The sequence below is a fragment of the Vidua macroura genome, chromosome 5 (genome assembly GCF_024509145.1).
Source record: "Vidua macroura isolate BioBank_ID:100142 chromosome 5, ASM2450914v1, whole genome shotgun sequence".
In the NCBI taxonomy this organism is placed as follows: domain Eukaryota; kingdom Metazoa; phylum Chordata; class Aves; order Passeriformes; family Viduidae; genus Vidua; species Vidua macroura.
Window position 1 is genome coordinate 59,558,471 of NC_071575.1, and position 22,924 is coordinate 59,581,394.

Here is a 22,924-nt window from a genome sequence, read left to right on the forward strand (position 1 = left end):
ACCACTGTTTCATTGAAATTAAGAAGTTTTTAGGCATGGCATGGTGCAAACAACTTGACAAACTTATGTTTGGATGAATATCTTAATTTTTGCTTACAGTGCTGTGAGTGATGATAAATTCCTAAGGCTTCTTGATACTTCTATGCAGGTTTAAGATGAAATTGACGAAGACAATGTAGAACAAAAGTATGCCATGGCTGTCCAGGAAACGCAGGAATACAGTAGCTTAGCAGTATTGGTGATTGGTTTGTGACAAGGCAATTGCATGGCTAGAGCTAAACACAGTGGAAAATAATAAAGTTATCAAGGGCAAGAAAAATTACCTGCTACTTTAGCTGTGCCATTTAACAATCATATCTATGTAGATAAATGGTATGAATTAAAAATTTCTGTATGAAAGGTGCTTGTGTCACGCTAGAGGTCAGTGTGAAAAATCTAAGCCTTTGCACAGGATTGACTCAGTTGGTTGTCTTTTAGCATCAGCCAAATAATTTTCTCATCCATGCTTTTTTCCTTCATTTAGCCTTTCACCCCTGCCCTGTCCTTTGTAATTATTCAAAGTTGTGTATTTTCCATGTAGAAATTGTGGATATGAGATTGCATATGCAAACCTTTTTACTTTTATTAAGAGTACTTTCAATTTTTGGACCAGCATGAATTTTTTTTCCCCATATCCAAAGTTTCTGAACCATTCACTGAAGGACATAATGTAAATGGCTTTTTCGGTGCATGGTAATTGCATGCTAAAGAAGATTGAAATAAGTGGGATATCTAAATATGAGGTCAAAATGCATCCAGGCTGTAGCTGCATAATATTCAGAATACCTCTGATCAATATTGTTTATGAATTAAATTTAAGAACACCATAGCGTACAAAATGGTGAATCTGTGCTATAGAAAAGTATTCCCAAGTGCAATTTTTGCTTAAAAATTCTTTTATATTTACAGAGAAACTGAGCCATACAAATATTTTTAAAAGTTTGCACTTCTTTAAGGCTATTTATTTTCTAAAAAAAGAGGACTTGAATATTTTTGACAAATATACACATGGTGTTACGCTAACAAACAGCCATGCAACATATATCTTACATAATGAAGAAATTGAATATACAAGACCTACTCTATTTAACATATATATTGAAAATATACAGTCTCGCCAATAGTTAAAAAAGTTTTTCTTATTTGGCAGTATTTTTTTTACTATTTGTTCAAATATTCCGTTTGATGTGTTTTGGTGAATACTGAAATCTAGTCAGTGACAACCTGAGGTACTAAACATTTCTGTCTTACTTCGCTGTCTTCAAAGGTAATCTTTTTGTTCCTTTTAGGCTCTATCCATGAGTTGTGTATCACAGCGTTATTTGGCATGGGATCTGCTTCCACTATTGAAACAACTCGCTTTTTCATCTTACTTTTCAGAACTTTCTGAAACTTTTGCCTCGTGAATGCGTAAAGTAGAGGGTGAAATATAGTTGTTCCATATGCCATTACTAGAAAACATAATCTCAACTTTACCAAAAGGTCACTTGGGCCCAAACATAAGATAGTGGTGTTTAAAACAGAGATGGGTGTCCAGCAGAGAAGGAATGTTGAGATAATCAGAAGGGACATTCTGAAGACTCTCTTTTGCCGTTCTCGTCGCTCCCGGTGCCGTTTTACAGCTCGGCGTAGAGCAATTATGACAGACACGGAAGTCCTTACGCCAAAGACGACGTTTTTTCCTGCACTGCTGTGGGACACATCCGTAGTCTCATGCTGCGTGGTCAAAGAAATAGTTTTTTTCTTTCTGTTTTTCTTCTTTTGTCCCGTTGTAAATCTTGTACCAATCCGAATATTTAGGGCCTGGAGTATTTTGGTGTATGTAATTAGCATTACTATAACAGTGAAGAAAAATATTGGGATCTGAACGAGAATGTGGTAGTACATTCCTAGTTCAGTGTGGTACTCATTTGTACTCACACACAGAAGTGTCTTATTTTCCCAAGTACTTGCACTTTGAAGACTGAAAAAGTTGACTTCAATGAAAGGGATCAGGAAGGAAAAAAGTGAAATGATCCATATTGATGTCATTAATATCACAGCCCTTCCCATAGTCAGGATTCGATTAGCAGGTTTTACAGAGATGTCGTATCGGTCCAGCGTGATAGCGAAGACGTTGATTGCAGTTGAAACGCTTGCAAAAGAGACACAAGCCTCATGGAAGCAGCAGATGAGAGCAGTGTTACTCTCCAGAGAAAGCAGAAGGATAACTATAGTTAGAGGAATACATCCCACACAAATTATTACATCAAGTACATGAAGGTTCATTGTAATTATGTTACTGACAGAATTGATTAAGTTGGATTTCATACAGTAAAGTACCAGCACGGTGAGGTTGCTGCCAAGTCCCAAAACAATTTCTAACATCAAAAATCCAGTGAGAGAAACTTGAAAGCTTAATGGATATGACAGTGGTTGGTACATGTTGGTATCGATGTCATCAATGGCATCTCGAACTGTAATGTTAGATTCGGACTGCATGTTGACTTCCAGAATGGGGGACAAACACATTCTTTTGTTGCAGCTGGTTTTTCTCCTGAAAGGTGAAATAAAATATGGAACTATTTGATTTCTTTTTTAAACACTTATTGTAGTTAAATGCTGGGGAAGGAGGAGGGAGGAAAAGCAATATTCTTACCAAACTCTTCATTTACAGTATATTTAGAGCTTTAATTGGCATGGACTCAAAAGCCTGAAGATCTAGAATAAGGTCTTTGCTTTTTGAAAGAAAGCAGGATTTGTTTGGAAAAAGAAAAAATAGTGAAAAGCTTCTACTTAGGGAGGCAAGCCTTTGTTTATAGTAATGTGGTTTTTCACAAAGGGCTCATTTGTTGAATAAACCATACTTTGTGCATAGCCTTTGTATTGCTTTGAGGGTCATTTTTGAAGAATGTTGTGAAGTATTACCAAATTAGTGATCAAGTTCATTTTAAAAAGCTCTTTTGGAAAAAGAAGTGATAGGAACATGGAGCACTGTTGCTTATGTGTCATAAAAAGGATGTTTAAATTATTTATGCCAATTTATCCACCTCTTTCTTGTAAGGTTTACGGTAGTGCTATAGTCTGAAATGTGACGTTCTGTAATTCACCAGATTTTTACAGAGTTTAAACCTTCTGTTCATTTTAATCTTCTGTGCATCTATGTGTATGATGCTTGCCACTACAACAACTTTATAAAAGTATATATAATTTCAAATGCAAAACTTATTTGGGTTTGGGAAATTGAGTTTATTATAAAATACTACATTTCCTTTTTTTCATTTGAATTTTCAATTTCTTCAAGAAATCTGTGCCTACATGGAATGGAAGAGTATTTAATTTTATTCCAGAATATATTTAAGGGAATAATTTCAGCAAATAATATTTTAAAAGAAAATTGTCTCTTTCAGGTTTTGTTTTGGGTTTTTTTGGGTTTTTTGGGTTTTTTTTTTTAATACAAACTGAAATTAAACCAAACAGATTTACACACATAGCATGCTTCTCTTAGGAATAAGTAAGGATCAAAAAGGTATTTATTTTATCTAGCAGATTTTTTATTTTGTGTCTCATCTGCTTAGTTTTACACATGCGGGTAAGTTCTAAATATAGCATCTGTCTGTAATACCTGATGTCTGTATGATTTCTATCGTCAGCCAGCTCTTGAGTTTGTAATTGATTGAATAAATAAAAGAGAGGTTATTCAATTTCTTCTTATGATACTGGAGGGTTTTTTTTTCTAGGTAGCTTTAAATTTAAGAGGGGAAATATTTGGCATGAAAATAAATTTGAATGTCGACCTTTGTTCTATTCTGAATACATTAAAACGGATACCACTAAGGTGAACAAAATTGAGCTCTTTTAAAATGAAAGCATGAATTAAGCACACTTGGGATACAGTATGCAAATGGATTTCATCTGCAGTTCTGAAAAGCCTCAGCTGAACAATACTATTAATTGCAAATTGTATGATGAAAATTCTTGGTATTCTTCAACAGTTATTTCACATGTACCTCTTAAATAAAAAAGATGTAAATTAGAAGGTATTACTCTCAGGTGTGAAATGAAACAAGAAATATTTCAAAAGCTTTGTTTCATATCTAATTTAGGCAACCTCTGTCTGTCTTGCATTAACCCTCAGGGATATGATCTCCTCTTGCATGCTGTCCTGGCTGTGAATGGGTTTCAAGAAACCATTCCACATGCATTGCTGGATAAATGAAGTTCTTTTGTATTAGCATAAAGCCAGGAAGAAATCAAAAGCAGATCTGCTAAAACAAATGACAGTCTCACCCTAACATTAGAGCAACTGAGATTTTGTGAAAACAGAAAACCTCAGATGTGTTAGGTCACCATGAATAGATTAAACATCACCTCCTTGTTGCATTGCCTCGGTTTCGGGAAGCAGAGCTGTGTGGACAGGAGCTCGCTCACCCAGCGCTGCGCGGGCAGTGCCGGGGCACCTACCTGGTCTCTGTGCCTCAGGGGCCTGGCACAGCGTGGCAGCAGCTTGGCAGAACCTGACACATGGTGTCACTGAGGGATTTTTGTAATGCACTGTAACCTGGAAATCAAGTGGTAGCTGAGCTCTTATTTCATTTCTTGCAGGTTTTTTTGTTTTCCTTTTTTTTGTTCCTGCAGTTCAGCAGCAAAAAGTTCTGATTAAACATGGGGACTTCTTAATTGCCTCGGATACTTCTACAGACCAGGGCATATTCTGTGTGTCTGTTATGAGTTTCAAGCCAGCAATAATAAATAAACCTTCTTTTAAGTGATGTTAATTTCCTTCCCCTGTTGCATTTTGTAGAAGCCTGTTTTTATTTTCCAGGTTTAAAGAATAATATTTTCTGATCTCTGTTTTCAGAGTGTGTGTAGACATCCTTAGTTTATGGTTGCGTATTTCTTTCTGTAATATTCCTGCTCATTACTTTTGAGTGATGGCTTAGTGAAAGAAGTTGCTATACATCATAAAATCCAGTTCGTGTGCTTTGAGAGTAACCATGGGTTACCTAATTTGGTTTATTTTGATTTAAGGAGAATATATAACATGATAAAATTGAGAGAAAAATATCCATTAGTCATTATGACAAATAAGTTATTTAACGAGTAGTATAGAAAAAGCTTGGTTAAACCTTTATTCTGCTTGCTGATGAAGTATGCATATTCTCCTTTTGGGATTTCATGTTTCATTGTCTCTTCATGCATCAGTAGTTTCCACAATTCTGGTTTTAAATTATAAATCCCTCTTTAAGAAATGCTCACCATTTTAAGAATCAATCATTGCACTCTTCTTTTAATGAAAATCTGAGCAGATGTGTTAGTCTTCCTTGTATATTGTTGAAGTGTCATGCACGTAAATGGTAATGCAAGTGTGTTCCATGTTTTGTTTTTAATTCCTTTATGTCTTAAGAATACATTTTAGGGATGCATCCTGCTGCTCGTAGGTCATACAGCTACAAAGATACCCGGTCAACTGCATTCTTCATATTGTCAGTAGTAAAACTGAATTAGTTGCTGCATGCCCTTGTGAAGGGGAGGAAAAAGAAGGTTAAAAGTAGGGCTTGTAATTTCAAAAATAAAGTAATGCAAGAATGTATTTTCTAATATCACTTATTTCATGAATAAAGGATCTCTAAAATTAGACCTTATAGATTACATAGAAAATGAGTTTGCCTGCTCTCTATTTGCTATTAAAATCATATTCCTCTGTCAGCTTACATGAATTTAGGTTTTATGGACAAGTTTCCTATTCTCCAGATAGTACAGGTTACAAAAAATCCTGGCTAGAAGCAATAACTGTTGGTTGCAGGGTGTCTGTGACTAAAGCTAGAAAATGTAGTTTTATAGCTCTGGTGAGCAGGTAGCTTATACATACAACTCTCTTGTCTTTTAATGAGAAACTGAACAGAGTTAATGAGCCTTTTAAAAAATATGCTTTTGTTTAATTTGCACACTGTTATCCTTTCCTTTCTTGAAATAGATGTTTAGCAAATTCATGCTTTTAATAAATGGCTTGTATGTACAGGATAACGAAAGAAATAAGTTTTAAAAAAAACAACAAAAAAAGGGGGATTTCTTGAGTAATCAGAGATTAGTCATATGAGCCAACCTTCATAAAGCAATAAGTATGCACTAATTGCAGACTATCTGATCCTTCGAAGAGTAACTGAATAAATCTGAAGCATATTTAACTGCCAATAATTGAAAATATTGCTGAGGAAGGAAAAGCATTTTCCCAGTTGCTTTATGTGGTTGTTTTCCCCAATACTGTATGAGCTTAAACTGTACTGTCTTCATGTTGTACTAACAAAACAGGTTCTTAATATTCTATAAGACTTGCATACAGAATAACATTTTGCTATCATTATATTTTTAATGGGGAAGGGGAAATAGCATTTAAATATTTCCTGGTATTAAATATAACAATATATTACTGATTAATGTAAGTTGAATCTGATCTCTTGCCTTTTTTCCTCCAATTTTTAATTTGGTTTAATGTTGCTTATTCTGCATATCATAATAAGGAACAGGTCTTACCTCTACTAAAGATTTGGTAAATTCTCGATGCAGGTGAAGCAGTTCCAGGTTGGAGGGATTCATTTTGTTCACTTGTTAGCAGAGTAGAAGGGAAAGAGGGTAATAAGCATATCTTCAAAAAATGACCTTAATGAAAATTTGTGCCTGTACTGTGCCATTGTTTCAGCATACTGTTCATGTATACAATTGCTTTAGTTCTGGTTTACAGGCTGCTGCAGTCTCCCACTCTTCCTACGGTAGAATCAATAAGCATCTGAAAAAACATAATGAAAGTAATTTAACATACTGAAGGCTTCTTGTCTCCAGAGACACCACTGAGATTCAAGCTTTCTAAAAAAGAAGAGCAGTGCTTCTGAGAGGAAAGCTTGCGATGGGCAGCTTTTGCAGAATGACAGCCTACCTTGTCGCTTCTCCTCACTGCAGAGAGATGCAGTGCATTCACTAATTTTGATTGGTCAGTGATGTTGGGCTTTAATTGTGCTTCATATATGGGATTGATGCCCTCCCTCCCCCCAATTTATATAAGGATTCTTTTATAAAAGGACTAAATTTACAAATGATTTATGAATTCTGGAATATATTAAGGGTATGCCTGTTTTATTTTTACCTTTTCACTCTTTACTTTGTGTACGCTGGAAACCACATGGCACTGAGGAAAAAAAACCAGGGATTAAACGGTTATTACTTTAAAAGCTTCCAACAGTCTATATTTACCTACTTTCAATTTCTGAGCCTTTTAGGTGTTTTAATTTTTTGTTTGATTTTTGTTTGTTTGTTTTGGTTGGTTGATTTTTCTTGTCTTAAAAGCAGTCTGAAATAATACTGCCTCTTTAAGCCATGCTGAATTTCACCATACATGTTTACATGCAAGTGGTCATCTAGGTTTTGTAGCAATAAGTTATATTCAGGATAACTTGATACCCACATGTGTATTAGGAAAATTTATGCTAGGATGCACTGAGATTATTCAGACCCTGATAATTATTCAGACATGATAATTCAGTTGATTCATGATCAGAAAAAAATTATTTTTAGGATCCATCACTGTGGACAGTACAATGTATGTACAGTTGTGGAGGTTATTAATTTTGTTGAAACGTAAACTTCTAAAAAAACTTCCATGTTCCACGTGAATTTTGCTAGAGACTTGACAGGTTTTTGTAAGGATGTCTTTCTTGCATGATGTTCTTGACCTTCACTTTGCAAGGGATGCCTTTGTTTTCACTTTTTGTTTTGTCACTTGTTTCTAAATCTGTTCTATCAGTATAAGCAATGCTCACAACCACATAATGAGAAGTGTAGCACAATACCAGTTTTAATTAGTACTGGTGCTAAATAAACCTTGGAAATCATTTCAGTATAAACCCCAAAATAATATTTTCCAAAATTGATTTGCTGAAACAAATAGTTTAAGAATATCTGAGTATAAAATGTCCTATAGGTAATTTATAATCTCAAATTAGTGTGGGGCTTTTTTTCACCATGATTTAAAAGATTATTAAGGTTTTTGTGTAAGGTGTGATAAAGTACTAAATGTTAGAGTTCTTAGATAAGTAACTGTGTTAAGATGGTAGTTTGGGTGAAATTTTGATGGGGTCCTCTGTTTTTAGGTTGTTAATGCAAATACAGAATGCAGTTGTGTAACTCAGATGTCTTTTCTTTACTTTTCCTTTCAGCCAGACATCAATTTATTATTTATCTTTAGGTAACAGCATGCTTTATTTATTTTTTAAAATGGCTTCATATCTATCCAGCATGCTTCCTGTTCCATACTCTTTTGCATTCAGAAACCATGTAAATAAAGATTGCAGAAACTTTAACAGAGATCACTAGCTACCAGCTGGCTCTGCTGAGTAGCAGTTGATTGAGCCCTTTGAGCTGTCTCTGTATCATCTGCCTCCCAAGAGCTTGAAAACAGTGATACCAGCATAGTTCTTAAAGGTGATGTGATGAAGAGGATTCCTGAAATGAAAGCATAAATACTAATATATTAAAGAGATTTACTTGCTTCACTTTCAGTATGACTAAGGATAAGTAAGGAAGCCTGTCTAAATTTAAACAGATGAATCTCCATCTCCCTTTCTAATTCTTCAGTGTGTGCCTGAACAAAGATGGAGGTATTGGATGAGCTGTACTGTTAGAAAAAGATCTACACACGGAGGAAGATTCTAACAGGATTTTGGGTATACCATGAATATATGGTTCAAATGCAGGCAAAGGGGTCACAAAAGACTACCTGTATGACAGGAGGTGATACTGGCAGAAGTTTTATCTGCAAAAAGTGTTTGAGAGGAGTGCTAAGGAGCTGAGTTGTGAGCATATATTAAGCTTAAGTTTTCTGGAGACAAAATCAGGAAAAGAAGCAGTACCATATGGAGGCAATCAGGAGTAGGTGGATGGATAGACATGCTTATAAGCCATTGCTGTGCAGATGCTAGTTAAGATGGTGTGAACAGATGACTTCATCCTCAAAGGGTAGATAGGGAAGAGTGGGCAAAAGGAGCCATGTGCAGGCACCCAGCATAAACAGAAAATGTGCTGTTCTTATACCTGTTTCTATATCAGTACAGATGGGAGAAAGAATTTGACTGGTATTTTGGCTTTTAGGGTAGTGAAAAGTGGGGTGAAAAGGTAGTGAGAAGGTAGAAGTATCAGGGAACAGCAGGAGTCCTAAAGCAGGAGACTGATGATAAGGGGTTTTAGGATTGAGAATGGAAACACAAGGGGAGAGGGAGATCCAGATGGTTACAGAGAATAGACTGTGAAGGGTTGAGACTGCTGCGTCTGATGTGGAGGGAAAAGAAATGCAGAGAGGCAGGAGCTTGAATCAGAGTGGAGCACAAGGGTGTAGAGGCATGGGCATGTAAAGGGACACGAGGTGCACAGGGGTAGAGATAATTGCGATTGCCATAACACACACCCCTGTAAGTACTTCTAAATTCAATTCAGGAGTCATAGCTGTATGTGAGAATATATTTTTCTGATTTGCTGAGAGGAGGAAGTCCAGAAATTTGCAAGTTGTAGTGTATTTTTTGGTCCTCTTCCATCTTTTATCTACTGTCTTACTTTCTACACAGAGAAGTAATGTCCCAACATTGGCTGTTACTGCATTCCCAAACCGTGGTGGGTCATCGCTAGATCTGAAGGTCAAAGCTCTGCTGTTGAGTTTATAAGATCACCCTGAATCAGTTTCTTGAACTGCAGTGCTTTAAATAAGCTTAGTTTATCTAAAAAGACTCATTAGGCTGAAAAGGTCTAGCAGGGCCAAATGAAGTACCCAGTTCTAATGTTTTTCTATAAGAGTCCTTGGTTTTGGAGCTTTAGAATTCTTTTAATGTGTTTTAGAGTTTAATTTTACATAAACCTACTGCAGACTATTTTAACATCCAGATGTCATGGATCTTCATGAAGATCTTTATTGGCACAGTTGTGAGGCTCTGTCTGCTCACTTCCCTTGTTCTCTGCATTATTCTTTTTTTCATCCTGAATGCTTCAGCAACACTTTCTTTCTTTGTACTGCGCATCTTGTTTCCTAGTCTGAATCTTGCTGCTCATTTAGTGACTGTTTAGAATTTTACTGCGTCTGGGTCTAAAAATGTCATCTGTTTTCATATTAGCAAGACTTCAGATCCTAACTCATACCATTTTTTTTTTAGTGCCAGATAGTGTCTTTAGAGCTCAAGTTGCTTTAGAAAATGAATGTTGGTGGTTTTGGATATCCTGCCCTGGGATTGTTGTTCAGCATTATTTACATGGTGCATCTGCACAATTCCAGCTAAATAGCTCCTCTGTACGTTTCATTTACCGACTCTGAGGAGTGTCGTGCTCAATTCTAACCTAACTCTTCTGAATGTTTTGTGATTATATCTGTTCTAGCAGTTTGTGATCTATGTCGAAAATGGTTTACCTTGTTGTATCTCAGTTTCCTCAATAGTCACTTGCAGAGAATTTTGTTAGAATATTGTTGAAAATCCAGTAATTTCTATAGTATCAAGGAAAAAGAAGCAATGGATAATAGCTGTTTGAGTCTGGGAGTTGTACTGATGTGCCCTTGTTATGCTGAATTTGTAAATGTGTTCTGCTTTCTACCTGAAATTACAGCTTGCTGGTATGGATCATGCTGTAGCATGCTTTTATGTAAATGTTGACTCTTGACCCATATACAAGATCTAGTCATAAAGGTTTTTATTATTATTTGAGAGTGATATGCTGAATAGATGACAAAAATTCTGTTAGAATTTGTAGATAGTACCATTCTGACTCAGATGGTAGCATGGTCTTTTCTTTCTTTTGGCTCAAGTACTTTATTCTCGTTTCTTTAATCGATAGCAAATTGTTCTAAGGCTATTATTCCTTTTCTGCAGCAAGGACTGACATCCAAAAAAATTAATTTTCCATTCAGTGTCTTACCCTAAAAATTTATTTCCTTTTCTCCCTTACTGTTGATTACCATCTTGCTTTGTTTTGTTATTTTTATAATGACTTATTTAGGTTGGGTTTTGTGAGGGTTTTTTTTTCCACTTTTCTAACATTCCTGTTTCCCTTGACAGAAAACAGTCCTGCACATGGGACATTGCTGATCTTGGTTCCGCCACTGTAGAATTACATCCCTGGAAAAATCTGGATTTTCCAGATTAATTGCATGTTGTTTCACTGTGCTTCCTCTTGTATTTACAAAGATGAAGACCTTTGGAAGCAGCACAAAGACAAGTATTTTTAAATAGCCATATAATAGATTATATATAAACTATACATATATAATATAATAGTAAATATATTTTACATGTTTATGTATTTTTGTATATAATGTGTACATATTAATTTTGAAGATTCAGAGTTATTGATAGCATAGCAGCTTAAGTATGGAAAAATTAACTACTTTTGCCATGGAATAAGAATGTCTTATAACATTCCTTTGGGTTTGTATAACTATTAGGCATAGGTTATTTGTTCAGTAGTATTCCATGTTAGAACAACCGTTGACCTTTTCAGCACTGGAAGGTTCTGTACTCAAGAGGAAATGTGTAAGTTAGAGAATGCCCTTTAGCTATTAATACCAAACATGTATCTTGTTTTAGTTTTGCACAATGAGGTGATACCAAAGAATAATTGCAAAACCATTGCTGCATATCACTCATATATAGGGAAGGCATCCTTTTTGTATCATAACAATAAATTTGGTTAAATGGTACAGCTAAATCATGGTCCTAGTGCATTATTGCACAATTATTTAAACATTTTAGTGGAAAGAAGAAAAAAACAGTATCAGTTATGCTCAGGAGGGAAGTATGGCTGGTAAATTTAATAGTAATTTAAATAACATCAGTCTCACTCTGGCTTTTCTACATGGAGGTGGTTTGTCCTCTAGTATAAACATTCATAATGAGTGGTGCTGTATGTTGTAGTAGATTTTGGCAAAAGTTTAGTTAATGACTGTAATTTTAAAGGGGTTTTTTTTCATTTTTCTTTAAAAATTGTAATATTGCTATGAATTTGGTTTCTCCTTCATTAAAATTGTGCTTTGACTATTCTGAGAACTTGAGAGGTTTCTGCTTTTGTAAAATATTCTTAGTTCTAAGTTGGTAATTGTTACTGAATTTTAGTGAGGATTTTCATTATTATGGAAAGGCTTTTGGAATTCTGACATCATATCTTTTGTATTGCTTTGAACATACAAATAAAAAAGGCACCTGCTCACATTGTGTGAGCCTTGTGAAAGCATGCCTGAAAGAACATTTGTTCCCAAAGTTGCAAAGTGGTTTAGCATGGTAGCTGAAATGTTCTGGAGCTGGAGTCCTGATGCTGTGTGGCTGTAGAATGAGGAAATACTGCCTTGTGGTTTGAAGTCCCCTTGGATTGCTTACCTTTCTTCCTTGGAGGTATTTTGTATGTTGGAGGAAGTTTTCAGTGCCGTTCCCCACTGCTGGTTGGCTGTGTTACCCAGCACCTCCAAGTCCCAGTTCCTGGCAGCTCTCTGTTTGTGCATTGCACAGCAGCCTCAGTGTAGACCTGTCAGGAAGTGTTCTGCCTGGCTGATTATGTTGCTTTGGATTGAGAGGCAGCTGAAGTTAATATGAAGGGTTGAAACTTTAGGATCTGGTTCAGGATTCTTTGTCAGATATCCTTGTTGTGAAAGTCATGAGTAGCCAGGGATGAAGGATGGGCAGCAGCAGAAGCAGCACTAGCTGCCCTCTTACAATCCCCTGATGTAGGAGTTTGGTTACAGACGTTCCTGCTGTAATATCCTTTAAGTGGAATTGCTAATATAAAACAAAATGAGAAAACAGGAAGATTTTCTCTAGAGTTGTTTATTCAGCAGAGATCTTGGATAGACTTTGTTTCTAGTAATTTTGTAAACTAGAAAGGCGGTACCATTGTCTCTTAATTAAGACAAAGTGTTCACATGGTGTGCCTAATAGCAAGCATTGTTCTAGCTGAAATTAAGAGACAAATCTTAGGATCTTAATTGCCCTGTAAGTAAAGAGTGAACACAACATGAATAGGTATCAACTGTCATGTCCCTTCAATTTTTTTAAGGCTAACACAACAGTGTAAGGATTACCACAAGGGTGACTTCATATGTGTCAATCTCGATCAGGTAGCTGCTTGGCTGATTCAGTTTGGAAAGACTACAAAAAGTGTGTGAAAAAGATCCATTAGGCTTACTACCCTTAAAATCAAAATTCAGTAACTTTGCATGTGACAGGAACATGCTTTGCCTTCTTCAGACAACAAAATAAAACCTAAGGACAGTAGTTAGATTCCCCCCCTTGTTGTGATTGCCTGACATAAGCAGTTAAAATAATGTCAGCTTCTGTGTTCAGTTCAAATGTAGGAAGTTCTTCACATCAGTCTGACAGTGGTGATATCCCACAAATTAAATTCTCAAAATCTGAAAAATTGTATGCAGTATGTTTTCTTGTCTGATTTTTTATATGATAAATTACTCAGTTGTTCTCTCTTTGCCACCTTGATTCTTCAGTTGTTTTTACAAGGTTGTTCAGGGAAACTGATAGAAAATCTGTTTATGTAGTGCCATAAAAAGACATGTGAGAGACGTTTAAATGGTTTAATAAGCTATAATGATAAATGCATAATAACATGGAAATTGAACTAATTTAGTACAGTGTGTTGGTTTCACATTTCCTCTACTAAAAAAATATTCATTTGATTGATGTGCATGTTGATCTAAATTTAGATTTGTGTTGGTATCATATTCAGTTTATTTTCGTTCTTCCTCCGTTGTTTGGGTTCATTAATTTTCATAATTTCTATCCATAATATAGTTTAATTTTTATTGATTATTGAAAAACATCTCTTACTTTCTTAAGTGGATAAATGAAAGAGAAATATAAATCCCTTCATATTTTCTGGGATTTAAAAAAAAAACATATCTATTGTAGCTGTAGAATCTAAAATAAATACCTAAACTGAGTTAAAATGCATGCATACGCATGCATATAAAGGACTAATTTTGTCTGTGAAGCTTTCAAATATCAAGGATTTTTGTGACTAAACCATAGTTTCAGTTTTTTTCCATCTTCTAAAGTATTTTTAACCTCACTGCATAATTGTTGTCTTTGAAATCACTTACTGTAATACTGAAGCAAACCACAGCTTGTATGAAAAATGCTGTCATTTGCTGTTTTTTGGGAGAAGGCTGAGAGCAGTAGTGTCAGTGGTATGTCTGAGGAAGGGAATACTGTTTTGCATTGTATATCCAGGTTGATGCCTGGAGCTGGCTTTGCAGTCATTAGACTTGAAGCCTAAGTTTTATTTTACTAATAAAATCTTGAGAAATTTAAAATGGTTGTTCAAGACATTTTTATTGCACTGATGGATGATGAGCAAATACAGGTTTATGGATAAAAAGCTTGTCAAACTCTTCAGCAGCCTTCACTGATGATCTACGTAATCAATTAAAACATATAGGTAGCATGAGTTGCAGTGAAAGGAGCTATGAAGTGTAGTTGTAATAGGAAAAAGGAAAAATGTTATGTGCATTATTTCTGGTACCTTTCGAAGTGAGAAGTTTCACTTCTTCTAGGTAGGCTAGCAGCTCTGCAAAATAATACCTTGGGTTAGGAGCTCCTGGAGGAAATGTGGAAGACGAAGAATAGCAACAGCAACAACCCATCAAGAGGAAAACCTTGTGAGTTAATTATGCACTGACTGCAGGTTACCATGCTGTCTTTCTAAAAGAGAAATTGCCATTCTGACACAAGTAGAGGTCTTTTCTGGTTCTCATTCTTTCCACAGTAGATATGGTGCCCAGTGAGAATTTATTTCCCCTGAGAGACAGCTGGATATGGAGAACATTGTTTTCTCTTATTAATCAAGCAAATTAGTTTTAATGCGAGGAAAGAATGAAAGTAAAGGAGAGCCTGCCCTTTGCAAGTGGTTACTACTTTGAACTTGCTGGTCGTTAGGCTTGAAATGTTTTTCTTTGAGGTTGCTTTATGTTGTAATACCTTTTCTGTAGCCTTGCTGTTGAAGTAAAAGGATAACTCAGCACTCTGTCCCCCCAGACAGTTTGTTTTTTTTCCCTGCAAAATTTTTATATATTCTTCAGAAACCTATTTTGTTTGCCACCATCAAAAAAGTCTACCTGTTTATTGGACTCTTGCTAATACCCTGTTTAATAATCCCACTCTGAAATCTTGAAGCTGGCATTATCTCAATAAGCAATACAGGTCTAAGCTAGAATACTTCAACAGGGACTTTCCAGTGGTGTTTGGGGATATCTGTGTGTAAGAACTCCGTGGCTCTTGGACTGTTGGTTGAGTGCATACCTTGATAAATGTTGCAGGCTGTATTGATAGCATTTGTGAGAGTGTAAAAGCCACTCTCAGTAATCTTGAAGCCTGTAGGCAAAGCAACTATTACAGTATACTTTGAGGCAATAAGACAAGAGTTTTAGTTTGTATTCAGTACCCTTAATCTAGAGCGAATTTATATGGACAGTTAGAGGTCGTATGGATTAACATTTAAACTAAGAATTTTAGCTTCTTGTGCAATGTCCATGACCACAATGCCCCCGAGCATCCCGTGTTTGCTTCATAGTTTCAGTTCACATTATTGTGCTTTGTAGAACAATAGTTGGGTTATGTCCTAGATGCCTAGCACAGATGTGGAAAGGCTATCTGTATTTCATTAATCTGTCCAGTCTCTGTAATACAAGATCAATTTCTTTTTGAAGAATGCATGAACTGTAGAAATTTTCCACATTTATTCTCTTTGCAGATCTTTAAGCACAGATTTTTAATGACTAGCTAGGCTTGACAAAGTTAAACCATAGACATGCTTTGGTGTAATAAAGAGAGACTTCGGGTTTGAGTGGAAAAAATAGTTCATGTATCTATCTCTCAAGACATAATTTTTTTTTTCTAAAGTAAAGTAATGTATTGGCAAAGTCAGATTATAAATTATTTCTTGCACTAAGTTTACTTTTATCTAAATTGCTTTAAGCCCTTGACTGAATTGGAATAGGGGTGGGGGAGCAAAACAAACCTTCAGAAGATGCAAATAATTAATGAGATTTAAAAAAATGTATTGATGAAACACTATAGAACTCTCTACTTCATCCTCAATCTTTTGAAAATTAAACACCCCCCATCTATAAGGAAACAGGCCTTGCAGCATGCATAGAAGATTATTAAACACAGGGCAAAAATGCAAAACTGTGTTTCACCTGTACTTTGACATTGAGAAGTTGTTTCTCCCAACATCAGCTGGGAGGTTAAATTAAGTTAAAGATGCTTCATAAATAAAACCTATAACAAGCAGTACCATGCAGTTTAACAACGGTTAACCAAATCAATATTATGAGTAGAACAAACGGGACATAATGTTTTTATGTGTGGTACTTTGGGTTGTGCCATACTGAAAAGAAATTGTCATTAATATATTAGGTGCCTTGTATTGGTGCATTTCCCCTTCTCTCATTCTTCCCAGTGCCACTTTACGTGTGCGTGATGTGGCTGAAGGAAGAAGAAAAGACACCTATTGAGGATGAGCCAGGCATGGAGTTAGTCACATGAATATTTGATGAGAACTAAAGGAGTCACACACAAGGACAGGGAAATGGTGAGAATTGCTGCAAGGGTGACTGAGCTGCTCTTCAGATTTATTTATATAGGCTTTCTTCATTTTCTTAATGATCTTTTGCTATATATAGACAGAGAATGTTGAGTGTTGAATTTCATGGTCGCTTTTGTATGAAGCTGCTAAGAGCTTGACTTGTGACCTTGCTTTAAGTTTTGGGTGTTTTGACAAAATTCTTCAGCAATATCAGTGTTTCTTCACTTTGGTACCACAATATAATTCTGTTGGGTATGATTGCCATGTATGGCAGTTGGCTGAATGGCATCCTGTGATCAGCTGGGCACAAAATTGCCTTGAGTAGATTTGATCCACAGCACAAGGAAATGAGAATGGAAATGGGATTGATCCCAAAAATTCCATGAACCAGCAGCTGCAGAGGGAACTGTGGATTGTAGAGAGTCCACATAAAATTGCTAATCTGTAATTTTAAATCTTTGTTTAAATCTGTGATTACGATGCAAAGATTTCCTCTTTCTGTGCTAGCCTGAAAGCATCTATATTTTCAAAGTACGTTTGAAGATTGCTGAGAGTTGCTAGATGTAGATACTGAAGAAATGAATTCACCAAATCACTAATCTTTTTAATTTTTTAGATTCTTTTTAGAAATACATCCAGCTGATACAATTTAATATTCCGGTTTTGTGCAGAGTCTTGGCTAATGCATCTGTTAAATGAATGAATAAATAAATGGAAAGAAATGCAGTTTTAATTCTGGAAAAACCAATTTTTATTTTTCTGCTTGTAAAATTGGCAGCGATATTCTACTCTAGGATAGCATTATTGGTTACTGACACTGTGGAATAATAGTAGAAATTAGAAATAAATGTGAATGTGGCTGAGTTTTACAGCTTGAGCTTTTATTATTTTTAATTAATTTTAGCACCTGCAAAATAGTGCAAGAAGCTGGATTCTCTTTTGACAAATATTACACATTCACAGATTAATGTATAGCTTACAGTTTCCATTGATTACTATTGTCTAGGAAGTGCTTGTTAGATATCAAAGCAGTGAACAGTGTGAGCAGCTCACAGATTAGGTCAGCCTGTTCTTTGACAGGCTCAAGAAAGCAGCCAGACAGCTATTGTTTTACCCTCTGAACAGAAAAAATTATTCCTTTGACTGCATTCTGGCTTTTGAATTCCCACTGAGTTAGTAATTTATTATTTGTTTTGATATTTGAATGATATTTGAACTTTAAATGAGAAAATTCTGTTATGCTTCTTCTGGGAGAAGAAAACCATATCCAAATAGTTTTAATTACTGTACCCAACTCTTTGCTGTTCAGTTTAGCTGATACATACAGGGCTACTCAAAATGCCTGCTGTGTCCACCACCCAAGGCATTCTCAGCACTGTTCCAGGTCCTCTACCAAACCTGGGATTTTGGGGTGTTGACTCAGCTGGCACAAGACAGCTCTTGAGGAAATCTGTGATTGACTTGATTAAAACTGCTGTCACCACTGCCATGACAAGCAGTGCTCCATGTGAGCCTGACATGTGCAGCTGAACACTATGTGCAGAGTATTCTATAACTTCTGTGATAGATGTACCACAGTTATATTTTGTATGAATGCATGTATGTGTATAAAAAGTATAAAATGGTTATAAAAATGATTTGATTCACTGAAGTGCTACAAATTACACTCTTTCTGGCAACAGAAACAATGTAATTGTTGAATTCTTCAAATAGAGATGCTCCAATGCATAGTGCATTCTTCAAAGTGGAATCATGCTTCTGCAAAGGTACTAAGAAAGAATGGTGAATTTGAGAAAATGTACCCTTAGCCCAAAGGCTTTCCAAAATAACTTCTTTTACAAGGATGGGCATGCTGCAATAGCAATAGAAAAATTGGTTCAAGCTGTAGTTTGAATTGACATTTTGACCCTGGTTTTATTAATTTTGACAGCGGAGATAATTTTCCCCCCTCTCTTCCATTTAACGAAATATTTTCTTTCAACATTTATTCTGTTTAAAAGTATCAGAAGTAGTAGTGTTATTTATTCTGCTTAAAAGTATCAGAAGTAGTAGTTACTGGGAAGGAGAAAAGATGGACACAGTTCTACTTAAGATCTCAATCTCTGATAAAATTTAGGTTTTTGAACAATGAAGTAATAGCATTCCTGCCTTCTTTTATATTTTTAATAGAATAATAGAATCATTAAAGTTGGGAAAGACCTCCAAGATCATCAAGTTCAACTTTTGACCAAACACCACCATGTCAACTAAGCACTAAATGCCATGTCCAGTTGTTTCTTGAGCACTTCCAGGGTTTGTAATTTTACTACTTCCTTGGGCAGCCTATTCCAATGCCTGATCACCTTTTCAGTGCAGAAATTTTTCATGCTTTGGGATCTTCCTTTGTGTAACAAAGCCAGTTCCTAAAGTTTAAAGAAATTACGGATTTATAGTTGAAGGTGTAAGAAGGTTCTTTTCTTCACTTCTCCCATTTTGGTAGATTGCCTAACTCTCCATTTCTACTCATGGGTAGAAGTAAGTCAAAGAGGAAAAAAAAACTGGGGCAAAAATGATTAATCAGCTGGGAATGGATGAAACATAGGAATAAATCCTAAGGTGGTATTAGGTAGGAGACAAAGAATGATATTTCTGTTCTAACGCTGTTCACAGGACTTGTGTGGTCACTGGGTTTAAGTTAAATTTGCTTCTTAGACAAGTTACTTTGTATTCAACTTCTTCCCTTTATAAAAGTGCATAAAATGGTAGCCAAAAATGCTGTGAGATCTTAAGATGGGAACTGTAGACAAGTGCTACCTTCTAAAAGTTATTTAAAAAATAGTCTCTATGGTTTGTGAGCAATTTTACAAACTGCAACCTTGCATGATGATTGAAAAGCAGTAGGGAAACTGATTTCACTTCCAAGCTTCATGTATCAAATGCATTTTTAAATATCATGAGAACGGCCGTAGCAATTGCATCTGAATATGGTATTTTCCTTTCTTTAGCTGTTTAAAGCTGAGCATTATTGGCTGTGTAAATACTGATAGCTTTAAAGACTGGAGGAAAAATTACTGGACAACGTAATCTGGATTGACTCAAAATACTGCCATTTCAAGATAAGATTTTAAACAGAATATGCTAAAATGAATTTTAAGCAATTCTCCCTTAATAATAATAAAATATACAAGTCTCCATGGTACCCCATCACGTTTGTGCAGAAAATGGCAGCAAGGAAAAAACTGCCACTGCTCAAAGGATGTTTTACAATTACAATTGAAAAAATTAACAGTGCATATAACACATAAAATTTCTTTCATTATTTATTAAATATTAATTTGTTTGAAACATAGAGTGTAGTCCTTCCTCAGTGCCTACAGAGTGATAACTTGCTCATACTTGAAGAAGGAAACGTCTGAGTGTAAACCATTGTGTATAGTTGTGCATAGTTTTTAAATGATCTGAAAAATTTTATCTTCTCAGGCTCTTTTTAGGATTTCCATGCTTGAACTTACATTAAAGTAAGCACTACTGAAGAAATGGTGGTGAGGTTATGCTCTCCTTTCTGTTAGTAATCTAGATATGATCTTTGATATATTTAAAAATATTAATTAATGCACTAGTTCCCATAACTACTAGAATGACTTCATTGATGTCTGCATGAAGCTGGTGCTTATTGTAAAAAAAACCTGTTTTTGTAGTTGATCATGGTAATATGAGAGACAAAATTATAATTCTTCCATTGTGAATATAATAAATACTGCTCCTATATGTATTACCAAGGCACACACACCTGTCTCTGGTGAAATGTAAAGCACCATGTTGGCTTTCTAGTAAAATACTAAATATTAGAAGTAAGTATTTCCTTACTGGTGATTGCTGAACATGTGAATAAAGCAGATATATGGATGGTAGGGTTTTCTGTATGTTTATTTAAAGTTTCTATAATACTGTTATGTCACACTTGCAGTTAGAATAGTTATGCATTGAGTTCTGAGTAGAGTGATCTGGATCTCAGACCGAACAAACCAGTCTGGATTTTGAATCAATTAGAGCATTTTTAAGTCTGGAGAAGTTTATTTTTAGTCTTGAAGGGAGTTGAACAGGCAAAGATGTTTTACAGTTTCTACTTTAAAACTATGTGTCATTTTGGACAAATCCTTTTTACCTTCATTCATGGATGGATTAAATAAATTGGCAGCTTGCTTAGACAGAACCTAAGAAAAGCACAAAGAAAAGGCAATTCTGTCTTTGAACATTACACTGCAGCCCTTTCACCTGCCTCTGAATTGCAGTGAATGACACTTCCTTCTTCCTTTTGATCTGAAGCTTGATTTATAAAATAATAGTTTACTGTTCTATAGTAGCACAGAAATCAGGGTTATGAGGTTGGTTCAGAAAGAGGGTAAATGAAAAAAAGGACTGGTATACATACCTGTAGAAAGAAGATAGTTACGCTCGGTTTGCCTGTATAAGTGATCCCACTTGAGAAAGCACAAGTGCAGTGATCCCATTCGTAGAGAAGTTCTCTGAATTCTTGCTCAGAGAATAGGAAGTCATTGAAATCTTGAAGTTTATGGACTTGTGCTTCTGTTTCTAGCCCCAGTTTCAGGTTTGAAAGTCTGAGCTGTGAAAGTTTTGGTTCATCAGTTTCACAAATTCTGAAGTGTTACTTATTTAAAGCAGGTTGAGGTAGTTGCACCAGTATATTATGTAATGTTATACTCAAAAACATTTCCCCTACCAAGGTAGTCAGAAGAAGCTGGTTTATATCGCTCTGTTGTAATGCATAATAGGTGACCTACTTTCATACTTTCTACATGGGAACACAAAGAACAACACTATATTTATGTACTTTGAGATCTTCCTACACATTTCTCCATCCTTTCTTTCTTTAGGTTTTTCTTCCTTTTTTATATTCTATGCCCAGAAGTTAGAGATTCAATGAAATAAAATGGCTTAAGTTTTTTCATTTGACCAGGGTATCAAATATGCATAAATTTCTATTAAATGTAATCCTAAATGTATATTTTCACATTTCTTTGAAAATAAGAAGGATTTTTCTTTTACTCATGTGTCTTTCATATACCTCTGTATTTGTCTGAAATTTAGGTTTTTGTATATGTGTCACATAATTTTTTGGTTTTAAATTAGTTTTTAAGAAACTCTTCAGTATTTTTATTTAGTTTTTAGTGGTTTTTTTTTCTTGGTAAGGGAGGAACTCAACTGTTGCATAATTGACTGTGAAAAATGTATTATTAAAATTGATACACAGAAAATACTTTAGATGTACAGCTTAAACGAGACTCTTCTTCTTGCACTGACCTTTTCTACTGTATAATAAAACATACTATTCTAACCAAGTCAGATAGCAGAAAATTTTCCGACAGTAATGTTTTTCAGATTCGTGGCATCTGTTCAATTGGCATTTCTGAAGCACTTGGAGATACTCAGATGAATGAGGCTGTGTTAGTGTATGTGTTAGAGGGCACCGTTAGAAGGAGCAGCATGTCTAAATAATTGCATCTTGGACTTCTATAAATTTAGTTGTATAGAAACCATCCTAAGTAAAACAGCCTATGAAAGGCAAAACATAAGCATTAAATTCCTTGGGTGCCTTTTATTGGGAAAGCAGGATTCATAAAAGCACAGTATGTTGCAGGCTTTATTTCACAGTTCTGCCAACACGAATCCAATCTGAGCTCGAGCACAGCTGCTATTCCTGCCAGTCCTCCTCACTCTCCTGATGGAGCTTGATCAGCTCTCTTTGTTTTCTCTGTTCACATAAAACGAACACTGTTTAATGATCTTCACTAATGAATTTGTGATGTCCTCTTCAGGGACTTTTATTTATGGAGTGCTTTCCCCCCAGCATTAAAATATCCTTTACTGACACAGTATAGGGTAAGGTAATGAGAAAAAATAGATGTGAAGTTCAGGATGGATTGTGATGGATAGAAATACATAGAGAAAACTAGATGTTCTTACAACAATTGTGCTATTCTTTTTATCCCTGTAACACAGTTACTCCTCCTCCGCCCCCCACACAACAGATTTGTAATGAAAGAATAGAATCTTGTGCAGGCTGCAACTCCCAAAGGTAAAACCCACAGTACTAGACTTCCATCTGTATAGCCTATTTTATTTCGGGGAGATTTCATTTAGTTTTCCTTGGTTAAATTAGTCTGAAATACTGTCGTTGCAAGTTCATTAAAATTATTCTATAATGGGCGTCTACCGTAATTTTTGAAGTTTTATATTCAGTTTCTTGGTCGTGGTGCTTACTATTTACCTGATGTTCTTGTCATCCTTTTTG

At 35.4% G+C, this 22,924-nt stretch overlaps 2 protein-coding genes across 4 annotated transcripts in view; one reads left to right on the forward strand and one right to left on the reverse strand.

Annotated features, from left to right (window-relative positions):
* COG5 (component of oligomeric golgi complex 5) overlaps positions 1–22,924 on the forward strand; it is a 173,601-nt gene that overhangs the window by 27,878 nt on the left and 122,799 nt on the right. The window lies entirely within an intron of this gene.
* Positions 942–6,913, reverse strand: GPR22 (G protein-coupled receptor 22). Of its 3 annotated transcripts, none has more exons than XM_053978245.1 (3): positions 6,553–6,913; positions 5,278–5,538; positions 942–2,575 (listed from the first exon to the last, which is right to left on the reverse strand). In XM_053978245.1, the coding sequence occupies exon 3, from the start codon at positions 2,548–2,550 to the stop codon at positions 1,249–1,251; it is 1,302 nt and encodes a 433-aa protein (XP_053834220.1). In that variant the 5' UTR covers positions 2,551–2,575; positions 5,278–5,538; positions 6,553–6,913; the 3' UTR covers positions 942–1,248. The 3 variants fall into 3 exon arrangements, with proteins under 3 accessions (XP_053834220.1, XP_053834219.1, XP_053834221.1); XM_053978244.1 differs by having other exon boundaries at positions 4,483–5,538; XM_053978246.1 differs by lacking the exon at positions 5,278–5,538.